Source organism: Rhamphochromis sp. 'chilingali', assembly GCF_963969265.1.
Source record: "Rhamphochromis sp. 'chilingali' genome assembly, chromosome: 5".
In the NCBI taxonomy this organism is placed as follows: Eukaryota; Metazoa; Chordata; class Actinopteri; order Cichliformes; family Cichlidae; genus Rhamphochromis; species Rhamphochromis sp. 'chilingali'.
In genome coordinates, this window is record NC_137932.1 from 14,485,990 (window position 1) to 14,508,400 (window position 22,411).

Here is a 22,411-nt window from a genome sequence, read left to right on the forward strand (position 1 = left end):
CACATTAATTTAAGCTCTTAAGACGTCTGTCTTGATATCACACACTCCGTGCAGTAGGAGGCGCCACATATCGTTAACTCTGGATTCATGTATGCCAGGAACAGAATAAGTGCTGCAGTTTCGGATCCCGCGAAGCCATAGAGGAGCTCATAACGTGAAACGAGGCAACTGAGGAAAACATTTAAACCCGAACATGCAGGTAAGACTTATACGTTTTTCAATGCTCTCTGTGTTAATAACTTGCAATGTAAACTTCACAGTTAATTAGCCAAGAGTGTACAAAGAGCATATGAATTTAAGAGTATAAACTGTGTGGCTAGCGGTCAGTGTACCTGCTACGGTGCTGCTAACTTGTGAAATTCAAGTCGCACAGGTGTTCATGGCTTAGTTAACGTAAGCAGAGTTACACGGAGCCTTTATAACTAAGAAGTATGTCGCATTGTTATTTATATGCTGAGAATATCTGTTAAAAGGCATATAGCCTTCTGTAGGCTACATCACTGTTTTATGTTCTTGTCTTTGCATATGTCACGATAACTGAAAAAAAAGAAAAAAACGGCTAATTTTTAACAAACCAGTAAAATTGGTTTATTTCACAGATATTAAAAAAAATGTTTATGGTCATTTCTTTGTCACCTTTGCTTAACTGACAGCTTAGCTAAAGGAGTGCCTGCTAACTGCAGAATTCGGTTTTTATAACCGGAGGTTTTAGGTACTTATTATTTGTTCGTGCTGGGTTTTTTTTGTTTTTTTTTTTAATATAATAACATCAATTATGGAGTTGTTATTTATTTGGGTCTACATGTTTAACTGTGCGTTTAAATCAATAATACTCACCTACCTTTTGCAGTTACGTTTTAGACGTCAAATAACAGCCAACGGTCTGATGTTCTAGAAGGAATCTGCTCGCGACCATCAAAGTGCGTGATGGGCTCGAGACAAAAGCCTTTTATCTCGATATGCTTAGTGTGTAGAGGGGTGTCTACTCATAAGACAAACAGTCAGCTGGTTAAAAACTTTAATCATTGTTAACCATATTACAGAGGCACTGCCAGCTCATATTAATGTCATCAAGAGTCACCATGAACTGTATCTAGCAGATGTTTTGTGCCTAACATCTGCAGCTGTTACTTTTCTGCTCAACCCCCCCCAATATTAGAATTCACCTTGCATTTTCAGGAAATAACAAGCAAATACTTTGCAACTAACCTATAGATTGTATTATCTGTCAGGAACAGGAGGAAAGACCCAACTTTTGAAATTGCCTATGTGGCCACATTTTTGACAGCTGGAGCATAAAGTTACATTGTTGTGTAGAACAAGTCCTTTTAAGACCCTCACAGTTCAAATTGTATTTTCATTGCCTTGGGTTTAGAAGTAGTATTTCAAAAGGTGCACCGATGCAAATTTGACAGGGATTTGCCACAGAGAAACATAATGTCATTAGTTACTACAGGCATATTGGATAGAGCATTTTGATTGGCCCAATAAATTCAAACTTATTTTCCATTGGTAGAATTGTCTTCAGCAGACAAATGGTTTAAATCAGGGAAGGTGGAGTTGGTTGACGACTTTAAGAGTCATCTTTTGTGAATAGATGATCAGAACAAAAACTATATACCTCTCCCTCATTTCAACTCATCTGGACTAATTTAATGTCTCTGTTTTTCGGCTGTATCATTTATCAGTAAAATTACAATTTGTTCAAACACAACAGACACCTATCCTACACAAACTTTCCCCAGATTGCAAACAGAAGTGGTGGTGGAGTTGCTGTTTATGTGAAAAGTGACATTCAAGTGCATGAAAAACGGTGCATCCATAATGTACCTAACTTTGAATTTCTGGCTTTAAAGGTTGAAGCACCAGTCAGTGCTCTGATTGCAGTTGTGTACAGACCTCCAGACTACACTCTGAGGCCATTCCTGAAAAACCTGGTAAGCCTATTAGACTCATTAGAGATCATGGACTGTCATCCCATCATAGTTTGTGGTGATTTTAATGAGAATGTTTTATCCAGTGCAAACAAACCAATCCTGGAGCTGTTTGAGTCTAGGGCATATGCACAGGTCATCAGGTACTCAGATAGCCCGCCCTCTTTTATTGATATATATTTCATTAAATAATTTGCAGCGCCAAAAGCATCTAAAACAAAGCTTATGTCGATATTACTGTTCCAGGCTTCAAGCAAATGTGGATTATAGCCATTTATCCAAGAGTCTTTTGGATCACGCTTTAGTATGATAGTACTCCTTGTGTTCATTTTATTCAAGTATCTCTCATATTCTGCATGTGTCATCTTGCCAAGAGCTGCTCTAAACTCATGGAAGCAGTTTCAGGCTCATTCAGCAGCTGGTTCAGTGGTCTGAGCTTGTTCTTTGCTGTTTCAAAATCAACTACAGACAGGTAAATGCTGTGAGCTTTAATTATCCAGTCATAAAAGATGATTTTAAAGTCATCAACTCACTCCAACTGCCCAGATCTGAAAACCCTGTGTGCAGAAGACAAGTCCACCATTAAACAATAAGCTTGAATTTAACAGGCAAATCACAATGGTCTACTTAGTTGGCATATACTAACTACTGACAAACTATTAATCTGTGGCAAAACCCTGTCAAATCTGTCTTATTGTACCTATTGAAAAAGTTAATCTTACTACAACTGCTTAGATGCAACAGACATTTTTAGGTTTAATCTTGGCAGAGTGAGAGAGAGCTCGTTAAGCAGGCAGGTGTGAGCCTCGTTGCTATAGTGACTGCAACCAATGGCTCCACACAAAGGCACACAGACATGCGCCTCACTTGTGCTGCTTAAAATGAATTTCAGACATATACACATGTGTATATCATGTTTAATAGTATTACATACATCAATTTGTTTTGTATGTCATAGAAAATAACAAAAAAATCTTAAGTCATATTTTACAGCTTCTTTCTGAAAAGGACTAGTAGAATAAATAAAAATAACTAAATTAAATAACTAAATAAAAAATAATAAGCAACATATGAAATACATGAAAATTCAACTTTTAAAACCACAATCCTGAACCTTTAAATTGTGTTGGTTTCTTAGAACATGGCTGAACAGCTGTTTCTATCGGTCTCCTTAATCTTCTGATCAGTCTACACATCTTTTTATTACTCATTCTTCTTTATGTTTTAATGTAAACAGAATCCACACAGTGGTAAAAGAGAACTGTATAGAGATTTGAGTAAACTCAAATGAAAGCCTAAGGTGGTGACACAGTTTAACACATGCAAATAATCAAATAAACACATTAGTCCTTTTTGTGAACATGGATAAATAAGTATCAATAGCATTGTTCAGCCATGCCACTAAAGGCTTTTTTACACATTGTTTTAACCTGGGCTCAGACACAAAGACCCAAATTTAGTTAGTCCCTGACTTTGAGTTGTGGTTATGACTAATTATTATACACAAGCCTTTATCTATCTGAACTCCAAGGACACAAATATGAAAAAAAAACTATACTTACCAGCTGATACTAGGGCTGAACGATTATGGAAAATAATCTAATTGCGATTTTTTTGCCCCAATATTGCGATTGCGATGCGATATGCGATTATTTTTTAAGGTCTTTGTCTTCTGTATTAATAAACAAAGACAAGCAATACATCATATAGTATGGCCAATACTATATTACATTAATTTTAAACTGTTCTTTCCTGGAAGACAGACCTCTGTTATGATGACATGAGGTGATGCATGAATTGATGACTGACATTTTTATTTAACTTCTTCAATCACAACAGTATATTTGAACATACACAATAGTTTATTTTTAGCTTACAAACATCTGAGCATAAAGTGCTGACAAGGAACCCTGGTGTAAACATTAAAATGAAAGTCAGTACAATGTGCAGATTGCAGAAATATACATAAAAAAAAATCAGTGGCTTTACCACACTCAGTTTTTCGACATCTGTGAACTACTAGACAGTCATTCAATTAAAAAATAATATTAAATAAATAAAACTAATAAATAAAAAATACACACATCTTACTGATCTCTGCAGTCAGTAACATTACACATAAAGTGCAAACATAATAGCAATTGTATAAACACACACACAAACACGCCTTTAAAATTTAAAGGCGTGAAATTGGACGGTCTAGCCTTCTGATTAGCTAATCAGAAGGCTAGTTCTGATTAGCGTCACCGCTGTCTCGGTGGAGTTTAATAAACTCGGCCGTCTGCTTCTTGCTATCTAAAATATAACCAGACACTGGTGTAAATTCTCGACTGTCTCATACTTCTGTTTAATAAGTTTTCTGTTTGACGTTTAGTCAGCTGTGTGAAAACCAAGGAGGAACCCACCCGGGGGATTAATAAAGTTTTATTTTATCTAATCTAATAACTTTAATCTCAGCCAAACCGATTTACTCACGAACAAACAAAACACTGAAAAAAGCCCAACAATAAAGTTTTTAGGTTGTCTAAGTGACTTATATATTACGTTTAACCCGAGCAGCGAAACTCCGCGGTGATCTGAAAATGATGTGCCAGGAGTTGTGCCGTTCTCGGCCGCATCAGTAACCCTCAAGCTCCCGGCTAGCTGTCGAGCTGGTGGGTAGCAGACGCCTCTGAAAACGTCGAAGCACTTTTGCAAATATGGGATATCTTGATAAACCGAGCAGATATTTGATGTTTACACAACTATTTCCTCGCCTGAAAATATGTTAAAAGTTTATTTTGTGACCCAGAAAGATTAGTATGAGTAATTTTAAAACTTAGTAGCGGCCGCCATTGCTGGAAACTGGAGTTTGGCTGGGCCGCGCTATGAATTCTGGGATATGGTAGTAATTTGGACAGCCTTCGGCGCGTCGCTGTGACGTAATCGGTCTACAAATGCGGCCTCAGGAGGATGCAGCCCATGAATTTGGACATGTCCAGAGTATAATCGCAGCCTTTGCGGTTAGAAAATTGCACTTGATCATGTCGCGATATTATCGCAAATGCGATATATCGTTCAGCCCTAGCTGATACCCCACACGACACACTAGGTGTGCCATGTGACCTGAAACTTTGGTACAAACTCATCATAATCATTCTGTTAACACTGTTTGTGTTGCTGTTCAGCAGTTTAAAATGTTTTAGATTGGATTACATGGAATGAATTTGAATTTTCTTGGGGGGGTTTGTGTGCGTTTTGTTCTTAGCAGATTTTGTCTTCCATACTGTTGAATTCCAGTTACCACATTTCTGGTCATATGACATCCCGAGTGCCCACTTAAAAAAATCCCCACAGTTAATTCAACATTAAAACAAAATAAAAATATCTTAAATAAAGGTTTGCTCTGTGATGAAATATTAAATAAGCATACATTGTACAGAGCACTAACAATGAAAACAATCCTTTAGCCTGTTGATCAGAGAGAGGCAGTCATTATGTCCATTTAAAACCTGTAATCAAAGAGTACGTTTCTGTGAAACTATAAAGTCCCATATGATCCTTATCATGTCCAGTGACTTCAGAGTGGACCCTCCCTGTCATCCGGCCAGTGTTTGATGTGTGGCAAGCAGCACAGAAGCAGGATAGCTGAGGACTTTAAAAGAAGAGCAGAAAACGGGAACTTATGTAGTTGTAAATGTAAATATCAGTGATACTTGTCTTGTCAAAGGGAATGAAATGATGAAAATGTTAACTTACACACTCATTTAGGGAGGAACTTGACACTGCACAGAGGAGGCACAGTCAGTCTGACAATGATGGTGATCTCCAGGGATGTTTTCCTGCAGCAACATTCCTGCCAACTGGCCATATGATCCAGAGTAGTTGGTTTGTAATGAACAGAAAGGTGTATATGTTAGGTAGTGTGCACTCAGAGCTGGTCCTAAGAAACAAACACATCCTGTAATAAACTGAATACCTGTAGTAGTGCTCCTGCAAATATAAAGCCCTTCATTCATGAGTGGTTTCAAAGAAGGTGTTTTGGAGGCTCAGTCACAGAAACTGTGCAGTCTGTTCAGTCCTTAGTGTCTCAGCTCTGAAGGGGATGGATCACAGAGGGAAACACCTGAGTACAGACATTACAATACACTCCAACACTCCTAAGGTCAAGTGAAAACACAATTTAAACACTTTACAAAGAATGAATATATGTTTTCATGGAAATTTTGTCATTAACCCTTTTTGTTGTGAGTAAATCTCACCGACTGCTTGTGGGACAAGCTAGAAGGAGGACTTATCACAGAATGTCTCCTGTGCTCCAGATGTGAAGTCTCACGCTCTGATCGTACGGCGATGAAGATGGTGATGATGAAGCCTCCCTGATCTGTGGCATTACAGTTTCTGGCTGCTATGTGCTTCACACTGTTGGATTTTACATATATATATATATATAAACTTTGCATTACTCACAGCTCATAGCTCACAGCTAATCACATGCCTAATCACTATGTGTCACTGTGATCCACAAGTATGGTCACAAATTCGTTTCCAAACCAACAAAATAATCAAAGAAAAAACATCCATGAGTCAGGACACAAAAAGAAAAAAAATGCTGCCACTGAAACAAAGCAGAAGTGTGAGGGGAAAAACTGAGCTCACAGACAGCTGCATGTGTTGGTTTTTAATAGAAATCAGAATCAGAAAGGGTTTTATTGCCAAATGTTGAGCGGGTTTACAACATTAGGAAATTGCTGCGGTGCTTCGGTGCAAACATACTGTTATAAATACTGTTATAAATTAAGCTTAAATAGACATGAAAATAAAAATGAGAATTAAAAGTGCTAAGTAGATAGATAGATACATGATATATACATGAGTGCAGGTGGTGATCAGTGCCAAACATGGAATGATGCAGTGAACACAGCGTAGGGTCATGTGTTAGTGGTGGGAACAGTCATACGGTTATTGTTCATGTGTCCAACAGCAGAGGGGAAGAAACTGTTCTTATGGCGAGAGGTTCTGGTGCGAATGGACCGGAGCCTCCTGCCTGAGGGGAGCAGGTCAAACAGACTGTGTCCAGGGTGAGAAGGGTCAGCTGAGATCCGAGCTGCACGCCCCAGTGTCCTGGAGGTGTACAGGTCCTGCAGAGATGGAGTCTGCAGCCAATCACCTTCTCAGCAGAGCGCACAACACGCTGCAGTCTCTGTTTGTCCCTGATAGTGGCTCCAGCGTACCACACGGTGATGGAGGAGGTGAGGGTGGACTCTATGATTGCAGTGTAGAATTGCATCATCGTCCGTGTTGGCAGGTTGAATTTCTTCAGCTGCCTCAGGAAGTACATCCTCTGCTGGGCTTTCTTAATGACGGAGGTGATGGTGACGCGGGGATTAGGTGGATCATGACGTGGTCAGAAAGTCCGAGTGAAGCGCGGGGCACCGCACGATAGGCCCCGCTGATCGTGCTGTAACAGTGGTCTAATGTCCTCTCCTCTCTGGTCGGGCATTTAATATACTGCTTGTATTTGGGGAAGCTCATGGCTCAGATTGGCTTTGTTAAAGTCCCCAAGAGCAATGAGGAGAGAGTCCGGGAATGTCCGCTCCATGTGCAGTATCTGCTCCGCGAGTGCGCACTGAGCTGCCTGCAGTTTCTGCTCTAAAAAACAAATAAATAAAAAATAAAAGAAAATGTGTAACATGCTCATCAGCTTAGCAGTGTCCACATATTTAATTCAGCTTCTCAATCCTGTAGCTTTAACTGTTGTCTGCAGGGTTTGGCATATTAGTTGTTATTATTATTATTATAGGTGTGCTCTATATTTCAGTAATGTTTTATCTAGGATAAATAATAGGTTTTCAAGCAGGTCAAGTTCCTCTATGCACTTAATTAGTTTAGCTATTTTCTTCATCTCATATGTCATTATACTGAGTTTGAGCAAACCTTAAGCTTGATGCAGACTACTTCATAACAATCGTCCACCTCACATCATAACTGACTAGGTTGCTTCTTATTAATATTATATCATTATTAATATTATCATCTTTTTCTTTCTATATAATAACAATAGTATATTACAATATTTTATTAGTGTATATTACTATACTACTACTGAGCCGATTTAATAGTTAGGATCATCTTACTCAGCAAACAGATCATTTAGAATTCATCCAATCTGCGCAGATTTGCTTTTTCTCTGAACAGGTTTGTGCCTACTTTTTAGACCGGTCTTCTGTTTGCCTCATCTCAGATCCAACCTTCGGTCACATTCGTTCTCTCTGTTGCATGGCGAACCAAGCAGTTTATTATAATATATTATTTATATTTTATTTTGTATCCATCAAGGGCTTCGGGTGATCTGCAGTTTCACCATTTCCCAAGCTGGAGACATTTACCTTTTCACACACTTTCCTTGGCTGACCAATGACACAGCCTTAATGTACCTTATGCATCTCTCTATTTTATTTAAAAGGTTTTCGTGTGAATTATTTCCTTTTATTCATTTTATACATTCTGGGCATGGTCGTCATGCCAACTATGTTTCATTGTTAATATAAGTTTACAGGTTGTTATCCTTCCTATTATTAGTTTCAATACATTAAAAATAAGTTCTGATGTAATTTTGCCTTTGTTTATTTTATTTTTGTACTTCTTATATTTATATCTATTCGGTGGGGTCTGTTTCCAACCTTTTAAAACTACTTTAAACTACTTTTGATCTCTAGTTTTCACTTAAGGGATTATTATGTTCTTCCTGATATGGGTGAGTATATAACGGGTGGTGCTGCAGATGCGGCTGCAGGAACAGGTGGTGGTTTAATAAAAAGATTGCGAGGACCGCACAGTGTCTCGTCTTCTGGTTTTACTAAACTGGCAGTTACGTTCTATTTTTCTGACTGCTTATCTTCTTTTTTTTTTTTTTTTAAATTTTCATCTCTCCTAACTGCTTCTTCTCTCCGGGCCTGGGAATATTGTAATTCTTGCGTACATTTTCCTTTCTTCTTTAAATTTTTTGTTTCCCCTACTCCTTTTAGTAGGGCTTGTTTAAGTTGTGATAGTGCAGATGGGCTACATTTTCCTTCCCAGGTGGGACATTGGGTCTTTTTAGGATTTCTCCATCTTCGCACACTAATTTGTCCGGCGCCTGGACATTTTTTTTTTTTTCTTCTAACCACTGCTCGTCAACAGTGAACTTGGTGGGCTGATTACCCGTTAGGACAGAAACTGCAGAGCCTTCTCTGGTATGAGACTAATAGGAGTGGTTACTAACACGCCCTTCAACTCCACTCTATTCGTGGAGTGGTGTCAGTTTTATGAGACGGAACTCAACCGTTCTCCTTTGTCACCAGTATTTTGGCTACTGACAGAAAATATAATAACAATAACAGTGAGAGTGATTCAGCAGCGTATTGTGCTGTATAAATCAATTCACTCAACACACAGAAAACACAAACATTTATTACACAATCGCGCAGATCCTTTCGGCGGATCAGTCCTAAAAACTCCTAATTTCGAAATCCTTTCGGCGGATTAGTCCTATTTTACAGATCCGTGCAGTGGATTAGACTAAATCAAATTCAAATTCAAATTTTATTTGTCACGTACACAGTCATACACAGTACGATATGTAGTGAAATGCTTGGACAACTGCTCGTGACCTAAAGAAAACAAAAAAGGAAAAGGCTATGAATAAGGAAATAAATATGAAAAATTAAAAAGGGTAAATTTAACTAGGAAGGAGTAAAATATAAATTAAGGTTAAAAATGAAATAACTGTACAACACAAATTAGAATGAAGGGTAAATTTAACTGGGAGAATAAGATAAAATATATAAATTAAAGTTGAAAATAAAATAACTGTACAACAAAATACACAATATAGAACTATATAAGAATGTATGAAGAAATATAAATATATACACAATAACAGCAGCGTGATTTAAGTAATGAAGTGAAAACAAAGTCCAGAAAGTCCAGTGTGTGTAAGAACCATATGTGTGGGTCAGTACTGTGTGGTGGTGTGATTGAGAGACCGTATCGCCTGCGGGAAGAAGCTCCTCCTCAGTCTCTCTGTGTTGGTCTTCAGGGAGCGGAATCGCTTTCCTGACCTCAACAGAGAGAACAGTCTGTTGTTGGGATGGCTGAGGTCCTTCACGATCTTCCTGGCCTTGGACCAGCACCGCCTGCTGTAGATTGAGTGCAGGTCAGGGAGCTCGGAGCGGATGGTGCGCTCAGCTGACCGCACAACCCTCTGTAGAGTTCGTCTGTCCTGCATGGTGCTGTTCCCGAACCAGGTTAAGATGTTTCCCGTCAGGATGCTCTCTATGGTGCACGAGTAAAAGTTCCTGAGCACCTTGGAGGGCAGTTGGAAGTCTCTCAAGCGTCTGAGGTGGTAGAGACGCTGACGGGCCTTTTTCACCACGGTGTTGATGTGACAGGACCATGACAGGTCCTGCGTGATGTGAACTCCGAGGTATTTGAAGCTGTCCACTCTCTCCACTGGGCACTCGTTGATGACCGGGGTCTGGTAGTTCCTCTCCTGCTTAGTGCTGAAGTCCACTATCAGCTCCTTTGTCTTACTGACGTTTAGAAGGAGGTTGTTCCTCTGGCACCAGTTCTCCAGATTCCTAATCTCCTTCAGGTAGGCCGTCTCGTTATCAGAGATCAGGCCCACCACGACAGTGTCGTCAGCAAACTTGATGATGGTGGTGGAGCTGGTAGTGGCCACACAGTCATATGTGTACAAAGAGTACAGCAGGGGGCTCCAGTGCTGAGAGTGGTGGAGGCTGAGACATGTCCGCCCATCCTTACTGCCTGTGGTCTGCCAGTTAGGAAGTTGGAGATCCACAGACACATAGATGAGCTGAGTCCCAGATGCTCCAGCTTGGTGGTGAGTGTGGAGGGAATTATGGTGTTAAATGCAGAGCTGTAGTCTATGAAGAGCATTTTAACATAATTCCCCCTTCTAGTGTCCAAGTGAGTGAGTGATGTGTAGAGGAGATGAGAGACTAATTAAACCCTTTCGGCGGGTGGGACCCAAGTTCGCTTTATGCGAGTGTAAGTGAGTGGTTTCTTTACCTCCCCAAGATTCTCTGGCTATGTTGGAGGTCAGCCACTGGATCCCAGCATCGTGGACCACTTGATAAGAACACTGGCCAGAACACGAATTTCAACGTCCCTGGACTTTCACTCCTTCCTAGAGGAGGCTGTCGACAGACTTCAGTGCGGGCTCTCAACGACGGCAGGATACAGTGTAGACCTCTGTTTGGAGTCGCAACAATACAGTTGATGCTTCCTAATCCGGCTTGAAGGACCAAGAAAATGTGAGGAGAAAATTATTAGGAGGCAAAGAAACAGACTCAGAGATTTTACATGTACATGGACGATGCCCCGTCACGGTCCGATCTGTTCTGCACCAACGTGTGCACAACAGATGTGACACAGAGGAATCGCACGGGGCGCTCAGTACAGCCTTTATTTATACTCAAACAAGCTTTCACAGAAATAGGTGTGGCATGTGTAGAACTCAAATAACATCTCCTTAAAAGGAGAGACTGTTAGCTTATCTGTTGAAACAGTTGGTAGCTTTTTGGCTGTCACAGCACATTTTTTCTGCACACAATGCCTCACTCCCTTTTCCTGCAATTGTTCAATTCACAAGCTCTTCTTCCTTTAAATGAAGCTATAAATAAACATAACACAAAACTCAAAATCTCTCAACACAAACAGAGGACAACAATGCGGCTTCATCCAGACAGACCGACAAGGAGAACTGCTCTCCCAGAGGAGTGAACTGGCTGTCAGTGATGAGCCAGAAGCTGAGGAAAGGTCAAAGAAGCCCTAGAAGTCCCAAAGGTCCCAGAACTGCTAAGAAACAAGAAAGCAAGACACCAGCATCACCAGTAAGTATAAAACTCACAGGTTTGGGAGTGGATTAACATTCTCATCTGAAATTATCCTCAAGTTTGGTGCTGTGATGCAAGGGTGGTGTTATATGTAGTTCAGTTATACTGAAACGCAATTGGCAGCCGATGAGGTGGAGATTTTAAACCGCAGGTGCCCGTCAGCCACCTACAGACGCTACTTGTTTCCACCTCCTGCTACAGCTGCTGTAGATGGTGGAGTCGAAGCAGATATGATGCCATTTCTTAACTGACTCAACCTTGTCCCAGTGCCCTTGAGCACAAAATTCAGACTGTCACATACAAAAGGACAACCAGGACTGCCCGCTGAACAGTTCACCTCATGCTTTTTCTGTCTTTTCCTATTTATGTTTTGTTTGTTTTTTCCCCCCACATGTCAGAACTGTCTGAGCATCAAAGCCACAAATGAAATTTGGTCGGAGCTGCATAATGATAACATCCTCAATTGTAATTATACCGCTCGGACCAAATTGGAGCTGCATAATGATAACTTGGATTCTTAAAAGCTATGCAAGTATATTTACATAGCTTTTAAGCAGAAGTAAAACTGTAGCAGGTAGCTCCACATCTTTGATTTAGCAGAATTTTTATAACAATAACATTACTCAGACTTTGAGAATAATAATAATAATAATAATAATAATAATAATAATAATAATAATAATGTTACATCATGGCTGGCTCATCTCTTGCGCTTATGTCCATCTGCCCAGCAAACATTTCAAACTAACCAAACGCCAACTGCTGGTCTTTTCTTGATATCTAATCGATTCAAAGTTAGTCCTACTGGAGCTGTCCAGTCCAACCACATTTGAGTCTCACACATTTTGTAAAATTTGTATTAATATTAATTATTTATTGTGAAGAATCCGTTGGTAAAGTTTAGGTATTTGCAACAAACTTGGATAGGGTTACAAAAAGATCCCGGATTGGGTTAAAAATAAAAGGACTCTCTCGGTTGCCATGGTAATGCCACCCTGCTTTCACTGAACAAAATGACACAATGTCTTCTGTTATGAAATGTAACTTCCTTTTTTCAAATGCAATCCGCTATTAAATGGCCGGTGTCATGGAAAACATGTTATTTTACTGTCACTGTGTATCATTCATAAGGCACTGTCATTATTTCATCAGTACTTCATTAGTCTGTATCAGTTTATCGTCAATATTATCATGTATCATTGTTTAGTAAATCTGCTACAATATAATTCTAGATAGATCATTTAGAAAGCACCAGAATAGCTGGAGGTCACATAAGTACACGGCGAACTTTTGTTGGCTTGGACCTACACGCTCACAAAATACACACACTCATGTACACAAATTGGTTAGGTTCCCAGGAAACATGAGTGGAAACATCTGGGTTCAAGTCTGGGAAGTTTGGTTGTTCTGAACATAGAAGGAGATAGGGGAATTCTTCTGACGTCATAATGGCTATAAAGCTTTCTGTCTTTGGGCAGATGGGAAAGAGGTTCACCTTCCCGCACTGAACGGTGTGTAACTGTGTGTGTGTAATAAATCACTTTTTGGACACCGCCCCGGACTCTGTCTGTGCTTATTTTCCCTTCCAAATAAAAAGAACCTACACCGGATTTAAAACAATAGAAACATTTCCGGTCTGACCTGGGGCGAGGCACAGGCACCTCTCTCCTTGTGTCTTGCTCACCACTAGCACCGCTAGCCTTTTCTAGTGTATCGCGTCGCTCATGCTTAACACTACTGGTTTTATGGACGAGTGCGAACTCGTCAGCCAGGGTCGCGGTCTGCTGCAACGTAGAGACCTTCTGCTCGTTCAGATATACCGCCATCCGCTCGGTGACGCAATTTTTGAGCTCCTCAATGAGAATTAATTCCCGTACCGAAGCTAGGTCTGCAGCTTTACAGGCCATACACCACCGATCAAAGAGGACACTCTTTTCTCTTGCAAAATCCAGGAAGGATTGACCCTGCACCTTTTTCAGCCCCCGAAATCGCTGCCTGTAAGCCTCGGGGACTAGCTCATAGGCTAACAAGATTGCACTTTTCAGTTTGTCGTAGTGCAAGCTGCATTCAGCGGACAACGAGGAACAAACTTCCTGTGCCTTGCCCACCAGCTTGCACTGTAGCAGGATGGCCCACACATCCCACGGCCAACGCAAGGCTGTCGCTATCCGCTCAAACGATTCAAAATAAATCTCCACCTCAGTGTCACGAAATGCAGGGACCAGACGACTATTCCTTCCCACATCAAACTGTACGTCTGTCTGTGACAGCGAAGCCACCACAGGAGGGGAGGAGGCCTGCTGGAGTTCCAGCTGTCGCAGCTTGACCTTCGTCTCTGCCTCCACCTTCATCAGCTCAACCTCCCTAGCCCTAGCCAGTTCCGCGTCCAAACACCTAAGCTCTATCTCCCTTTTCAGCTGGAACTCACTCTCGCTCTGCTCCTTCTCCAGCTGGAGACGAGCTAGACGGACTTTGAGCCTAGCATCCTGCTTAGAACCCTCTGATGACTGGGTGGAGAGTGGATCAAAACGGGGCAGCGTCATTGGCCCCCCCTCGGGCAACCCCTGGTCCATAGGTGTAGACACTGCTGGTTCTACAACCTGGCCTCGAACGTGAGGCGCCGCACTTGGTCCAGCCGGACCGGGTGTGCTCGGGGGTTCTTTCATTACAACCACCCTCTTCTCCAACAACCCGGACACCAGAGCGGCCTTCAGCTCGGCTTTGCGTAGACCAGTGGAGACACTGATCCCGTAATGTGTAGCCAGCTCATGCAGATCCCTCTTCCTACAAACATCCAGCAGGGCAAGCGACGGCTCTGCCGTAAACCCAGCAATATCAAAAGTGGCCATGAAAACCCAAAACGGCCTGCAAAACACAAGCAAACCGCTAAAGGGCCACACAAAACGCCTTCACTACAGAACTACACACAGGTGAAAGAGAAATGTGTTGTGTCAAGTCAACCATTAATTGAAAATCTACCCACACTCCCCCCAGTCCTGCCTACTCAGACTCTAGCCTGTCCTAGCTTCTGGAGCGTACCAGGCTCGAGGCCACTTTAAAGGCGAATCATCAAGCGCCAAAGGCACCGACAAGCCTACCCCCAACAGAGAATTAATCCCCACCCGGGTTTGCTCCGAAAATAAAAAAGGCAAAACAAAAAAACGAGTGTCCGAAGGAAGAGCAAATGCTCAGCTAGACACTCCCCTGTGCTAGCCGGGGAGAGCAGTAGCTAGCCAAATGACCTTCACACAACACACAAACACCTGTTCACACTTGTAATCAACCCAATTCCTTTCATTCCGATCCCGGACGAGCCCCCACTTTGTTACGTCCCCTCTTAAATGCTAGGCGATGAGGGTGGGGGACAGTAACAGTTAGATCCAGGTGGAATGAAAAGAATGCCAGGCAGAGGTATTTAATATAAAATAGATCTTTAGTGTAGGCAAACACCTCAATAATTATAAATGGCAACAACAAAAGGAGACAGCACCGCTGCTTTAATGAGAAATCAGGGAGGTCAACCCAAAGTGGTAATGACCACTTCAACAAAGAAAGCAACAATAAGGCTTCAACAGAAAGAGACAGCAACGCTGCTAGCAAACAATATCCAGGCAGGCCACACAAACTAATGAAGGCCGCCGTCACTCATGGGCAATCACTGCTCAGTTAAGCACTACTCACAAAGAGCCACACACCAGAAGGCTGGTCACACACCAGAAGGCTGGTCACACACCAGAAGGCTGGTCACACACCAGAAGGCTGGTCACACACCAGAAGGCTGGTCACACACCAGAAGGCTGGTCACACACCAGAAGGCTGGTCACACACCAGAAGGCTGGTCACACACCAGAAGGCTGGTCACACACCAGAAGGCTGGTCACACACCAGAAGGCTGGTCACACACCAGAAGGCTGGTCCGCACCTGAGCCAGTAGCACACTCTGACCAGCACAGAGGAAATCCACCAGAAACCTCTCCCTTCTCTTCCACACTGCTCTTCTCCAGCTTATATCACCCCTGAGGGTAATTGGTTGTAACGAGAGCAGATGAGCAGCAGGTGTGACCTAAAGGAGAAGGCAGGGGCAGAGAGAGACAAGGGGAGGGGCCAGAATGAAGGAGGAGGAGAGGGAGAAGACAACACCACGCCCACACACTCCCACAGCCTCCCAGGATGTAACAAATACCTACACGTTTGAAGAAAAAAATTAACCCCTGCTGGATAATGATAAGGTTTCAACTGACTGGAAATCAAAATGGGGACTCAGTAAGCCATTTTTTTCTCTCTCCATTGTGATTTGTAATGCAGCAATTATTAAATACAAAGTTTTCATTAATTTAAAGAAAATGTATTTTTCCTGTGGACCCACTGTGAAAACCATATCTTTTTTTTTTTAATCTAACACTTATTTAATTTGGCATATTATGAATGATTAATAGAAAAAGATGTAAAACTTACGAAAATACAATTAAACGCTCATAAATCTATACACTCCTTCACACTTCCAGAGCTGTTCAGTGGGCTCTTTGCCAGGCTGATTCTGGCCCCTGGGCCTTATGTTTGACACCCCTGCTTTAACCCTCGGATGGTCATAGTCAAAAAAAAGGGACCCTTTTGGGTCCCTTTGGATTTTTGATTCTCAATATATCAGTCATTTGCAACCCATTTTTTTAAAAAAAAAATTGCATATTATGGTTTTTTACCCCCCAAAAAACAGGGTTTTTTATGACAATAAAGCCATAAAAACCTAAAAAATATTAAAAAAAATTATGAAAAACTTTATATCAGTGGATAGGTCTGAAGTTGTTTAAAAGATCTGATGTGAAAAAAAATGAAAAAAAAATTCATAAAATCCATTGCTATATCACCTTTTGGATGGGGACCATTTTGGGTCCCGAGGACCATAAAAGGGTGTAAAATATCTCACTCCAAATCCTGTCGATCAAAGCCTGCAATACATTTTGCTCAACGCAAGTCCAGGTGCTCTATAGAGTGAAAGCTTTGAATTATTAATTAGCATGCCTTGTTGCTTCTTATGTTCACCACTTAGCAGTTTGTAAACATTTTGCTCCATATAAATGAACCCGACTGTAGCCTGAGTCACGTCAAGATATCCAACCAGCCATTCGAGTGGAAACAACGACGACCTGTGATATTCGTGTCTGTCAGGTGAGTGTGTCTGATATTCTGTCTCCATCTGTCATTTGTGGAGCACACCAACAATTAGCTTCATTACCGATTTATCTGGCAACTACGCTCTCAGTTAATTAACCTATAAAATGTCAAAAACGGTGAAAAATGTGCATTGTAATTTTTTGAATGCACCAGACGCTTTTTTAATGTCCTATTGTGTCCGACTACAAATCCAAAAGCTATATGGAATTCATTTACTGATAGAAATGACAAAGGAAAGCACAAAATCATTACAAAAAGGTTTTCTTAATCTATAATTTTGAAACAATTTCTGAAATATTCAGTGATCGGCTACTTTAAATGAACCGTCTGCAAATGCACAATTCTTATATAATTAAGAAGAAATATATTCAACCTTATAAACAGCAAGCAATGCATTTCAATACAACGCCACTTACACAGAATCAGTTATTAAAGCAAGTAACCACAATTATTTGAAAAAGCTCTACTGAAAGTAGGGCAAAGTGCAGCTGCAGTACTTGAGGATCAAAACAAACAAGTTTAGCTTTTTAAAGTCAATCTCTCTTTCTTTGCTCTGTTGCACAATCTCAGTCACACTTTTCACTCTTCTTAAACTTAACTTCATTTTTATTTTTTTTTAAGAACTGTTGTATATAGAAATGTTTTTGCACCATCTTACAATTATTTCCCTTGTGGGATCAATAAAACGAGCTGTTTATTTTTATTGAATCATTTGGCCAAAACATTAGTAGCTTATTAATCAATTAACCATTCACCTGAAGCTGCAAGAGGTAACATGTTTCCACAACTTGGAATGTCCAAGAATAGACAAATAGCTTCCTTATTGACTCGTTTTTTCAACAAATGGTATTAAAAAAAGAAAAGAGGAAAAATTACTAAATTTACCCCATTTACTGTCTTACATCAACCTGTGATGCTGCATCAGTTTTAAACTATATAAATATATATAAAACTAGTGTGGAAGGATTTTAAAATGCTTCTGCTATTTATCATAATAAAGATATTGCAAACAAACAAATATATCAGTATCATAAATGGCCATACTGTTTTTTGTAAACACTGATATTAGCCCTTTATTTTGCAGTCCATGCCCAATATAAAAAAAAAAAACATTATAAAAACATAGTTACACAGGCCAAGAGACCAGTTGGCAACCACCTGTTGCTACAGAAAAAATTGCATTCTTCTGCTAGTCGTAAGTGCCTGCTGAAGGTGCTTTGAAATCAAATGCTAAAGCCTCGTTCATGTCGGCCCAGAGCGTGGCGAGTGACGCAACGATAACCATCGGTCACTATGGAAAAATGTGTATGCCACAACCAGTTTGCTATTGCTAGGTGAAGTTGGTCACAAAGTGGTATACCACACAGAAAACCTGTGACTCCTTTGGCCAGTAGCAGATTGTCGAGTTCACCCGTAGTTTGCATGGAATTTGCTGATTTTTCTGCAAATGCTCGCCAACCACTGTTCGAGCAGTGAAAACTATCAAACATGAAATGCAAAGCGAAAATGACGGCCGTTCAGCTTCAACGTAAAATGTGCCCCTTTTTGATTTGGTTTGGTTCAGCAGTAATGCAAAACATCAACTTTTACAACGTTTTACAGTAGGACATTCAGCAAACCCCAAGTTTGTTAAATAACATGTTTACACAATATTTAGTTGTCATGATGCTGGGCGGTATTAGCCAATGCTTGTCTCTCTCTCTTTCATGTAAGTACATCTAAGTCACAGCAATAAGCATTCGTTTCTCTCAAACATGTTTTGGGTTGATGTTATATGCATTAAGCATTAAAAATGTGTACTTTACCCTACAGCAAACAGAATACTTCTATTAGCTTTTAAAGACTTTGAAATTATCTTCCCAATAGCAATAACTTCTTAAGTAACCTCATAGGACCTGGAAGAAAACAGGCCTATGTGAAGAAAAGACTTGAAGCTCATACTGGTGTTAGAGCAGGCTCCTGCATTATTAGATGGTCACCACTGAACCCATCATCCACACACACACACAATGGATGACAAAAGAGAAGGAAAAAAAAACAACAAAAAAAACAACATCTTACCTGTATAACCTGCAACCCAACCCCATGAAGACACCATGGCCAGCAACCACTTGAACATGATGCCTTCAATGTGCCAGAAAACGGAGCGGTCCCATATTCTCAGGGGTTGAAGCAGCATCAGGTACAAGCAGTAGGATGGGATGGCTACACAGTTGTTGATGAACATAAAAGTGAAACGGAGCACGGATCTGAGGAGAACCCAGACCAGTTTCCCGGCCCCATCCAAGAGCTGTGCCATCCTGATACACACCGTCTGCAAAAGGACACACGCACGGCAGCAGTTAGCCTCTCCTACTGACTTGTTTCACAAGACAGGAAACAAGTCATGTGTGCAACTTGCATCACGTTATCCTCACTGTACACAAACTGTCTGAACCAATCCCCAAATTTACTCATAGCTATTACACACACATCCGTACACACACTCTAAACCAAGCAGAGTCTGCCGCTAACCGGCTGAGGCTATTTCACGGAATTTATATGTAACACACGCGTCCTGGACGCTGCAGTCACAGTATTGATAATGAAGATTTACTCTTAAATATGCCCGCTCCTTCTTTAGCGACAGTCTGCTAGCGGCCAATCTTTTGCAGTTTTCCTTGCAAAGACAGCACCATAAAAGGACCAGCCGCTCAGGACACGGTCGAGTACTTCATGACATGCTAGCTAGCGGTGGAGTGAGTTAGCATAACGAGATTAGTTAATAAATATTGGCACTATTGCAAAATAGACCGACACGCACAGCATAGGAAGCTAAGACTTAACACTCCAGTGTTTTACGAGACAATAACACACGTTAACTCGTACGCTGGGTGTCTGGAGGCTCCTGGAAAGTGCAATAGCCGTGTGCCTCATCCAGAATATAGCCCGACCCCTGTAATTGAGTAGTAAAAGTCCCGTAGCTCATGTTACTCACCCGGTTACCGTCACTGAAGCATCAAAGGACGGCCGAAGGTGCAGCTAATTGTTGGAGCGAGATAAACGCTGTCACGTGTACCCAACCCAGGAGGTTAAGTTAGCAGTATTTGCAGGTCGGCATGGTCGGGCTATCAAACGTGGGGGTCAAAGGTGGAAATACTGCGCGATAAAACTGCGGCTGCACCCATTTAGCTATAAAACGCGGACTGCTTGGGAACACGCTCAATCCCGGAGGGCACCGTTAGCTCGCTAGCTGGCTAGCAAGCGACTCCACTCGAGCGCCGCTAGCTCCATCTCAGTCAGACACCGGGATAAATCCTCTGATGCATCATCATCATCACCATCATCGTCATCGTCAAGTTAGCCGACCTCCCATTAGCGAATATTGACGAGAGGCGGCTCAGCCGACGAGGGGAGGCCTGTTGGGATCAGCCCTGATCGTTAGACAAACGCGCCTTAAAATATGCACCGCAGGTACACATCAAATACAAAGATCAGCGATTTCTCGTCTCTAGCTTCCAAGAGCCGTTGTCTTTCTCCGGATGCCGATCACACCGCGTCAATGTACACAAAAGATCAACAGGATCGGAAATGATATGATCCTGCCTTCAAAATAAAATCTTCTTAGTAGTAATCGTACAAAGTGAAGTCAGCTTTTTTTTCTTTTTTTTTTTTGGTCTAGATATTATGCTATTAAATGAAAATAAAAGGCTTAACTAAAAATCCTTACATGTCCACGCCAGGAACCTTTTATCTTATCTTATCTTATCTTATCTTTAGTATTTAGTCACTTTTGTAGATTAACATTGTTAAATGTTCTTATAAGGTTGGATTCCTCACTGAGAAGATAAAGTAGTTTGAGGAGCTCCTGAGAGAGAGAGGTAATAACAGAAGGAGGAAAGTTAGTAAATAAGGAAGTGCAGACGATTACTAAGGAGGAAGTGAGATTAGCTATTGAGAGGATGAAAAGCAGAACGGTCCATATGACATACCTGTGGAAGTATGAAGATATCTAGGAGAGCTCAGTGGACCTTTTTACACAGTCCACTGAAAGGATGAGGTGCAGAGGTGTAGTAGCTTCAGAGGGATAAGGATTATGATCATCATCATCACAGAGATCATTCCTGTTATCCAAATATCTGACTATAGTCTATACATTTAAACAATGATCACCCAAACAGAATTAGCAAAAATTATTGCACTTTTTTAGAGTTTAACTCGGCACGGTGGTTAGCACTGTTGCCGCACAGCAAGAAGGTCCTGAGTTCAATTCCACCATCAGGCCGGGGTCTTTCTGTGTGGAGTTTGCATGTTCTCCCCGTGTTTGCGTGGGTTCTCTCCGGGTACTCCGGCTTCCTCCCACCGTCCAAAGACATGCAACTTGTGGGGATAGGTTAATTGGATAATCCAAATTGCCACTAGGTGTGAATGTGGGTTGTTTGTCCTTGTGTGTTAGCCCTGCGACAGACTGGCGACCTGTCCAGGGTGTACCCTGCCTCTCGCCCTATGACAGCTGGGATAGGCTCCAGCGCCCCCCGCGACCCTGAAAAGGATAAGCGGAAGCGAATGGATGGATAGAGTTTAACTCAACAAATTATAAATTAAGTCAACCCCGAGCAGCTGCTGGAACAACTATCAGCCTATATTGGATGATTAACAAGACCCCACCCCCAACTATCAGCCTATATTGGATGATTAACAAGACCCCTATCATACTTCCAGTATTCACTTTGTTTAATGTTTTAGGAAGATCATCCATATAAAAACGGAAACAAAACACCTGACAATATCCTTCCTAGTCAGATCACGCTGGTTACTAAAAAGGATGTAGGTTCCAATGAATAAGTCTTGATTAGTTCACTAAAGATTCAAATGTCTGATTATTTACAAAGTTACAAACAGATCATTGTCACATAATCATCATGTTTTTAATCTTTGAGCTTTTTTTTTCTCCATATTTATTTGTGCAATTTTTATACCTGAATATATTACATTTTTAAATGTATTCTTTTCGCAAAGTTATGAAAAGCTTTAATGTTAATGGTGTGGTCCTGTGAGGATGTTTTACATACATTTATGTATATGTTTTCTTTTACTGTTTAGTTTTTGCCATAATAAATCATTTCTAACTTTTTTGTGTAATGAAATGTATTAAGAAAATTAAATGTTTCTAAACATTTATTGTTTGGCCAGATCTTGTATAAAATAAATTTTCACATTTATTTTATTTTTTAAATTCTCCATAATTAAATATCTTGAACTTATAATATGAACTGTATTCTTAAATGTTTATTGCTCTGGTCATGTGATCATACTCTACTTATTCTTGTTTTTTGTTTTTAATACTCTTAATAGTTCAATAAAATATTACCTATATTATGGAATAATGTTATATATACTACAATACTACCACTACTACTAATGATGATAATAATATTGTAATCATTG

At 40.8% G+C, this 22,411-nt stretch overlaps 1 protein-coding gene and 1 long non-coding RNA gene across 7 annotated transcripts; one reads left to right on the top strand and one right to left on the bottom strand.

Annotated features, from left to right (window-relative positions):
- Positions 1 to 81: 81 nt before the first annotated feature.
- Positions 82 to 11,694, top strand: LOC308396556. The gene is made up of 3 exons (XR_013971593.1): positions 82 to 199; positions 1,857 to 1,937; positions 11,637 to 11,694. It is a non-coding gene; the product is annotated as an uncharacterized lncRNA (long non-coding RNA).
- LOC308396554 (uncharacterized protein) lies at positions 1,958 to 20,637 on the bottom strand. Of its 6 annotated transcripts, none has more exons than XM_080881951.1 (7): positions 19,962 to 20,560; positions 19,046 to 19,298; positions 10,986 to 11,211; positions 6,176 to 6,335; positions 5,893 to 6,009; positions 5,673 to 5,776; positions 1,958 to 5,568 (listed from the first exon to the last, which is right to left on the bottom strand). In XM_080881951.1, the coding sequence occupies exons 2-5, from the start codon at positions 19,281 to 19,283 to the stop codon at positions 6,004 to 6,006; spliced, it is 630 nt and encodes a 209-aa protein (XP_080738077.1). In that variant the 5' UTR covers positions 19,284 to 19,298; positions 19,962 to 20,560; the 3' UTR covers positions 1,958 to 5,568; positions 5,673 to 5,776; positions 5,893 to 6,003. The 6 variants fall into 6 exon arrangements, 3 of the variants coding, with proteins under 3 accessions (XP_080738077.1, XP_080738078.1, XP_080738079.1); XM_080881952.1 differs by having other exon boundaries at positions 6,176 to 7,565; positions 19,962 to 20,558; XR_013971590.1 differs by lacking the exon at positions 10,986 to 11,211 and having other exon boundaries at positions 6,176 to 7,565; positions 19,962 to 20,637.
- Between the last annotated feature and the right edge of the window lie 1,774 nt (positions 20,638 to 22,411).

Excerpts from the sequence above, each read along its gene's own strand:
- LOC308396554 (XM_080881951.1), bottom strand. The coding sequence starts at position 19,283 with ATGGCACAGCTCTTGGATGGGGCCGGGAAACTGGTCTGGGTTCTCCTC. Across the intron at positions 11,212-19,045 it reads TTGGGTTGCAGGTTATACAG|CCGGATTAGGAAGCATCAAC; the intron begins GTAAGATGTTGT and ends TGGTCCTTCAAG. Across the intron at positions 6,336-10,985 it reads AGCCAGAGAATCTTGGGGAG|TGTGAAGCACATAGCAGCCA; the intron begins GTAAAGAAACCA and ends AAAATCCAACAG.